The following is a 7,874-nucleotide window of genomic DNA, read 5'->3' as shown; positions in this document are numbered from 1 at the left end:
CCTTTAAAAAATACATTGAGTCCGTGAGACATGATATACTGAACTCGACGCGTAGCGTGGCGTAGAGGTCAAACAGTTTACCATCGCGTAGGTGATCGCGCAGCAAGCGTAGCGCTGCTACGGCGTAGCTGGCCGTAGACAGGGACGTTGTAGTTTGGAACTTGTCATTTTATTTATTTTCTTCGTAAGAGCAATGAATAATTATATTCCTTAGTAGTAAAGAATGGACATGTGGTTAAAAATAAAAACAAATTGACAAAACCTTCACCATATATTTATTAATAAAGACAATCTAAAAGATCACGTAGTAGTCATTGTCTTAAAAAATTAGTTACCCTAATAAATTTATCAATATATATAATAGAGATTAATTTTATTACTTATTGTTTCAAGGATATGCGAAGTTGTGAAGAGTCGCCCAGCACGGTAGGGTACAGGACTCGAGTTAAGTCGTTGTTCTTACGAATCATCACATTGATCGAATATAACAATGAATCTATTCATACAATACACTTACATCTTCCAATGATTACCTACGTCGTTTAATCTAAATGCTTATTCAATTTGGCCTAATGTGTCTACGCGAAGAATTGTGCTAATCTAGAAAGGTGTCTACATTTTTTTCCATAGTATTTTCAAAGACTTTTGTAATTTACAGAATTTTCAAAATCACAACACAGAGTGTAATATCAATTATCGTGCATTTGGCACGTGTACATTAATCGTCTACAGTTATATTACAAGTAAGTACGTATTAAGTACGTCGCGCACGAGGCGCGGGCGCAGAGCCGCGGCCGCCGCGTCGCTCGCGCTCTTCATACAAAATTAGAAGAATATAATATCCATTTAGACTTACAAAATATTAATACTATAGTAACATTTTATGTGTTGACACAAATACAGAAGTACTTACATTTACACTATGTGCCAGGACTACAGAGTAGAAACAAGACTCGGATTACAAGAACATTCAAGCGAACAGAACATTGGTTTTATTACAATAAACATTTACTTCCTATACGTAATTAGCGCTGTATTCATTGATGATTCATTATGTTACATTATTTGGTAAAACGTTTTCTTCACATTATTAGACTCTTCATACAATTGACTTTTAGTTATTGTTGTTTACAATATTCTGATAATGTAGTTGATGTAATTCGTGATATTAAATACTAAAGACGTCCCTAATTTTTTAAAAGAAAACCATGAAAAAATAACGTCTTTTTGGTTTCGTTAAACCTCTAATTTTACTTTCTAAGAGTATTTTATTTTAAGAAACAAAAACAACAGAACAAAACACGACAGTGCGATCCGCACATCGGTTCTGGCCTAGCAGAACGGACGGTGGATCAATAAATGCAATTTCCAGTGCTTTTAGATATTAGAACGAAAATAAATTAATAAAATAGTATAAAAATTAAAATTGTAAGGCACTTCTATATTTAAGTTGAAATAAGTTTTTGTTTAAATCGTCAATCTTAAGTTAATTTAATACTTAGCATGTGAGTGCATATTTCTATTAGAATACAGCGACATTTCCTAGTGTACGCTAAGTGCGCTCGTTACGGCGCGCTCTACATAACATCGATTCTCGCTAGAGGATACATTTGGTTAAATTAGGGTATCATTATAAAGCTATACCCTGACTAGTATGACTGGGCACATGGAATGGGTTAGTGACACCATGATTACACTACTAACAGTTAATTCATAATGAAAGGAAGGATAGTTATCTACATTTACGCGAAATTAATCAAGTGTAGGTATGTGAATTTAGAGAGTACCTTTCAGTCTTAATGGCTAAGAGTATTGTTAAAAATTATGTCTGGAGGGACTTGTCTTCAATAGATTGTAATACGACGTAGAACTATTTCCGGTACCGTAAAGTTTATTTTGGAAAAATATTCAGTATTTACATTCAGATAATTTTGTATGACTTACTTTTTACTCTATTTACGAAAATAAATATGTGCACTTGTGGTGAAGGACAAAGTGTCGATCTGTTCGTATGTGTCGGTCTAAAATAATTGAAATATTTTATTTAAGTACTTACAAAAACGTAAATGGCACATCGTCTCTTAGTTATATGAAACATGATGTTGTGTTACCTAATTAACCTTCACTTACGGGGTTTCAGTACAAGCCTTGCCTTAATCTAAACGAAACGCGTTTATTAATTTTATTTTGTGTCACTTCTATCTTGTTCTAGTAAAATACCTATGTAAAATCAGTTACATCTAACGATTTGGCAGATCATTGGCATATCGAGTTACAAAGAATAGAATTAACTATTTGAAAATTTCGTCTAAATTGTTAAGATAGATTAACACAACCAAATAATCACACAAGTTAGTGATTTACAAATATTATGCGTTACAACATTAGATATTATTATCAACTAGTACCGCGACACGTCAGATTAAATTATATATCGTGTCATATTTCAGCAGAACTTTCATCAGGTACTTGCGGAAACAAAATCAATATATTTCCGGTAGATATTAAAAAAATAATACATCTTTATCTGCGTTGTACGATGAACATCTGCACTATATCGCACCGGCAAGTATCTTTTATTGCATAAATGTATTTTTTTTTATAAATTGGCGAATAAGGCTATTTTTAAACGGCAGTTACGACTAATATGTACTTGTAAACCTGACATAACATTTAGTGTTGTCAACCAGTGCGATATGCCGCAGACGCAGCTCTACGTGACAAAGTTCGAATATATCGAGCTAATTTCGTAATACTGGGCGCGTCGCACGCATCTTCATAGATATTGTTAAATTTTAATCTAAAGAAGAATTTGTTAATAACAGTGATTAAATAAAATTCAAGATTAACCGTCATAACATGTCTTTTACGAGGAATTCTGCCCCAAAATTAATTTAGTCGTTAGAAGTATCGGAAGACAATAAAAGAGTAGACTAAGAAACATCACAACCACGAAGTATTTGTTATTGAGAAACAAGTTGTTAAGTTTGGGCGCAGCGGAGTACCGAGTGCCAGGCTACTGTGACACACCCGCTAATACAAATTTGAGCAACGACGGTTATTGCCCGCTTTGTACCATCAACTAATAGACAGAATACGATGAAACAATAAACCATACATACATAGGTATATCACAACACGTAGGTACACGTAGACACATTTATATGACATTTTTGTAGAAAAAAATGATCATATTTAAATAAATTAACTATACATTTTCAAGTATTAAATAATGGCTTATTCAGAACGATTAACAAGGAACTAGATAATAATATTACCAACATAAAATATAGCACATTTTGAGCATTCAATAATATTTGTGTAAAAAAATATTATCCCTCCATTTTGTAGAATTCCGTGAGCATTTCGGAATCAAGTGGAAATATGGTTCATTAATATTATAATATAATTTACATCTAATAAGTGACGGATATCAATTCATTGTTTAGTTACGATCAATCAAAAATATCAATCAGTTTTGTTTTCCCTTGATCGCACGAACTCACGGAACAAATGTAAACGTGTGAATATTTTGTCTAAGTGCGTTCAATTAACATCGATATGTGACTAGTAGATACGGACGCTGAGTTGATTCCGTTGTCTTAACTTTACACTAACTACAACAGAGCAATGACCGAAATCCATAGTGCATTCAACATAAAATTGTCTAATACGACTAGAAAAATAAATAGCAATGAATAACTACAAAATTAACAACGTAATGAGCAAACAAGCAAATGTAACAACGAGCTGAGCTCGCGACAAACGAAACAATCAATAGAAACGAGGTAGTGTAGTTACTACACGATTTATGTTATCACACGTACAATACAGTTGTAATACTTAATAAGATCAACATGTCGAATAGAGCTCGCGCCTCGACGGACCGTGGCGGTACAGCGCACTACTTGTTCTATCATTATTTACAACATCACACTTGCAAGTCACATAGAAGTCTGTCATATAAAAACTTTACGAAGAGCTACCTATTTATGTATCAATTTTCGTTATACAAAATATCTTTATGCGCTCTCTCAAAGCTTAGCGTTACGAGAAATTCCAAATTTTACTTTTATATAGGTATCTGTCCGAAGCTAATTCTTCTCTAGCCACTAGACACTACGTCGCTCTTTCTAGGTCAGTTTTAATTTAATCTATAATATCTATTTAGTAATCATAATAAATGCTTAGAGGGTTCAGCATTTAGAGTGGCGCGAGTGCGCGCGGGTAGCGGGACGTTAGTGCCGTGGCGCGGGTGGGAGCAAGGACTCGGTTACTGAGCGGGCGGTTTATTTTGGTATTCAGCTGTCGCGTGGGATCTGTCATCGGATCTTTCGACCTTTTCATAAGGCTTTTCGAGTTTTGGCCGTTTTGGCTCGGCGTCGAGTGGCCGGTGCGACTTCATGTGTGCGCTACGACTTTTTACTTTGTTAAATACTCTGAAACATAACAGGGTACACTATTAGAAATAGCAACACAAAAACACATGAATGAAGCGAAAGAAAAATAATTAAAACTTAAGCAGAATTGCAGATAAAGCAAGCGTGAAGCGTTAGTACTAGAGAAAACTTATATACATACAACATTAATAAATACACAAAAACTTTAAATATTAATCCTACGATAAGTACGACAAATAAATAAGATATAAACCTCTTAAGCAATGGACATAAATTCACTGTCTTAGAATACAATGAAAATACATTACAATAATTATATTTACATGAATCGCTGTCAAATGATAAGATTTATTCATTGTACCCTTAATATACAAGTACTCTAACTGTCTCGTCAAACGTCTTCAATTTGTATTTTAGCGGTTTAATGGCACGTAAGATACAGTATAAATAGCACACAACACTTCTTGAATTTCTGCTAATTTTAGTCTAACAAAATATACCTATTTCTTAATATTATTTCAATGAAGAATAGAATTTAAGTGCTTTTGAATTTAGGCACCGTGGATGCTTGGCACAAAGTACATTTTTTTGGCAAAGTTCGCCCTTAAATATTTCTATAATGAATAGATATTATTATATAATATAAATAAATTATTAGATAAAAAGACAAAGTTTTGGCAAACATGAAATTGACGTGTATCAACATCAATAACTGTGAACTGTGGGTATAAGTCAGTGGTCGGCAATATTCTGAACACTGGTCTAATACATCGTTACGGAGCATTAAACGCCGTACTTAGCGAGCCGAAGTTCCATCACAATACAATTTTAAGATAATACCGCCCATCCCAGTTAGTTACTATGAAGCTGTAAATATTTCTCATAAATAAGTAATGCATGCACAAAAGGCAATTTAGGTGAAACCTCTACAGTTAGTTAAGGTGTTTATAAATAGATACCAAGAATCATAAGTTGGTACGGGTTACAGTTTTAGTGTTCCACATAAATTGCATTTGCGCAGTTCGCTGTATATGGGATACTGTAAGCGGTATGCAGACGTGGTCCACGTATTGGAACTTACTTCCCGCATATCTTGCAGGGGAACTCCTCGGTATCGAAGGACGACGTGGTCGATGGGCACGGAGCTGACGAGTGCGCGGTAAACTGCCCTACAGAACCCTGGATGTAGATAAGTGGCGTGTATTAACATCCGTCAAACATTGGCGGTTCACTCGTCATTTAGCCGGAAGACATAATGTTGCAGCCCAGAGTGAATGGCGTTGCTTACTTGTGATGAAACCTGTTGGTCCATAGTCCAGCTCCGTAGGTACAGCGTTTTGTAATCTTTCGTGAGTTTTTTCCAGAAGTAGTAGAATTGTATACACTGTTTCGAGTCCTTTGTTCTTACCTGAAGAAAGAAAGTTTTCGTCAGTTTGTTGTATTTTTAGATTTTGTAACATTTTTATCCGCTTAGTATCTTCTAACTTACCAGTTGTGAAATTCGGTAAAAGTCCTTATCGTAATGGCCTAAGCCCGCTAAGAAGGCTTCAACTTCGTCAGGTGCCCAGCGTGACTCGTGCTGCGCGGGCGCGGCGGGGCGCGACATGAGGCGCAGCGTGGCCGCCCGGATGTCTCCGCCGCATTCGCCCAACGTCTGTAGAGCGTACTCCCGCGTGTGCCCGCCCACGGGCATCGCAGCACACATGGCTAGTTCCATGAACATTCTCACTGAAAAAATAAAATATGATATTAATTACTATATGTACTCCGGTGCCCTTCATATTTCAGTAGAAGTAGGATTAACTTTTACCTTCATTGTCATCTAGGGCATCATTGATGCCAGGGTCCCATAAGAGCTGTTCCGGTACTCGATGCAGATCTATGCGATCAGTGCACAGCGCTGGCAAGTCTGCCTGGAAGTCTCGACCAATGTTGATCTGAGGATGTCGCGGTTCTTCCAGCTGAGCCAGAACATCGGTTTGTGTTGCTGCTATCCCTGAAGAAGAAAATACCACTTTATTGAACAACCGAAGTATTTTACTGCAGGTTGAAGGTTTTGCTAACTCTCCTTTAATTTTTTGGTGTCTGTAGTCTTTGGAGAGTCGAGAAAGAGTAAACATCGTCATGATATTTCTGCCTTGATCTTCCATGTTGTCGTATGCCATGAGAAAAATCACGTTTTTAATTATATTTTGTACATAATAGTTAAGGACAATAAGTAATTACCTAGTATATGTTATTGCTTACCTGCAGTGCACTCTATGAGTAGTCCCGACCCTTCCCGATCTGGAGGCAGTATCGGCTGAGGCGTGTAATGACTTGAAGTTCGTCGCATGCGCGAGCGGAACGGACCAGCCGGTGACGCTCGGCGTTTGCGCCTCTGAGGGGAGGCAGGCACACTGCTTGGACTCAAGAATACTGCCGGCACTGAATCGCGACCTTCCACACATACCTGAAGATAAAAATAGACATCATTTATAAATTCAGTTTTTCGCGGGAGAAGGAAGAAACAATAGTTAAAGTTTATGGTTTACTTGAAGTGAGTCGTGCTGCCATTGCTGTAACGGTGAAATGTTTGACGACGCCATACGACTGTGCCGACGAAAAGGCCGCTGATGTGAGAAGTCACGCGGACTGCTTGACAGAAGTGGATCTTCAGAGTTAAGCATGATCCGGCGTGGTGTTGGTGAAGGTTCTAGCGCATACGCATCTAAAGATCGACACTCCTCTGGTAGTACTTCTTCCAATGCTTCCTCCACCTAAACAAAAATATAGAAATGATATTGGAATTTCATATTTTACGAAGAAAATCATGTAGACATTATAATTACCTCTTCTTGACTAGACATTGTGGCAGTGAAAAAGGCAGCTGAAAGTGGCGACGATGCACGAGGTACTGTATGAGCCGGCGAGTGAGCGTCGTGAGAAGCTGGAGGTGTTGGGTAAGCCATTCCAGGTGACGGTTCGGCGTGATTGGAGTAGCTACTTGGCGATGCGGCTGTAAACGACAACCCCGGAGAGCCTCCAGTAGAGTAAGACAAGCCGGGTGAATTTGCAGTATAACCCATTCCGGGCGATGGAACAGGTGAACCTCCATGACAAGCACCAAAGTCAGCGAGAGATTCTGGTAATGGTGAATTAAGAACTGCAGCGAGTCGTCTGTTCGAAGGAAAAGTAACCGGGGAGCGTTCTCTTATTGCCGCTGCTACACTCGCATAGTCTTCCAGTGAGGCAAGCTCCTCTAAATGGTCGTGTGTTGTAGTAAATTGAAACGTGTCTTCGTTTAGTGCTGGCGAGAAGTAACCATCATCTGAATTAAAGGAAACTCCGAACAGTTCTGGCCGAAATGTGAAGTCTTGTTGTGGCGATGATTGGCCGGGGTCAGATGCTGATCGCTTGACAGCCTGTCGAGAGAAATAATCATCAGAATCAGACAAAGAACAAAGATCAACACTTTGATTAAATGTTAAAAAT

The 7,874-nt window shown here is 37.7% G+C and overlaps 1 protein-coding gene across 2 annotated transcripts in view; it reads right to left on the bottom strand.

The window, feature by feature from the left end:
* Positions 1 to 258: 258 nt before the first annotated feature.
* LOC110373400 (zinc finger protein 541) overlaps positions 259 to 7,874 on the bottom strand; it is a 222,395-nt gene continuing 214,779 nt past the window's right edge. For both annotated transcript variants that reach the window (XM_064039704.1, XM_064039705.1), the window contains 8 exons: positions 7,232 to 7,804; positions 6,935 to 7,159; positions 6,648 to 6,852; positions 6,211 to 6,396; positions 5,890 to 6,128; positions 5,689 to 5,808; positions 5,482 to 5,579; positions 259 to 4,439 (listed from right to left, as the gene is read on the bottom strand). In XM_064039704.1, coding sequence (XP_063895774.1) covers positions 4,274 to 4,439; positions 5,482 to 5,579; positions 5,689 to 5,808; positions 5,890 to 6,128; positions 6,211 to 6,396; positions 6,648 to 6,852; positions 6,935 to 7,159; positions 7,232 to 7,804 — 1,812 coding nt within the window. In that variant the 3' untranslated portion in view covers positions 259 to 4,273. The remainder of the gene's footprint in view (positions 4,440 to 5,481; positions 5,580 to 5,688; positions 5,809 to 5,889; positions 6,129 to 6,210; positions 6,397 to 6,647; positions 6,853 to 6,934; positions 7,160 to 7,231; positions 7,805 to 7,874) is intronic.

The sequence above is a fragment of the Helicoverpa armigera genome, chromosome 20 (assembly GCF_030705265.1).
Source record: "Helicoverpa armigera isolate CAAS_96S chromosome 20, ASM3070526v1, whole genome shotgun sequence".
In the NCBI taxonomy this organism is placed as follows: domain Eukaryota; kingdom Metazoa; phylum Arthropoda; class Insecta; order Lepidoptera; family Noctuidae; genus Helicoverpa; species Helicoverpa armigera.
This window is presented reverse-complemented; position numbering and strand designations above follow the sequence as displayed.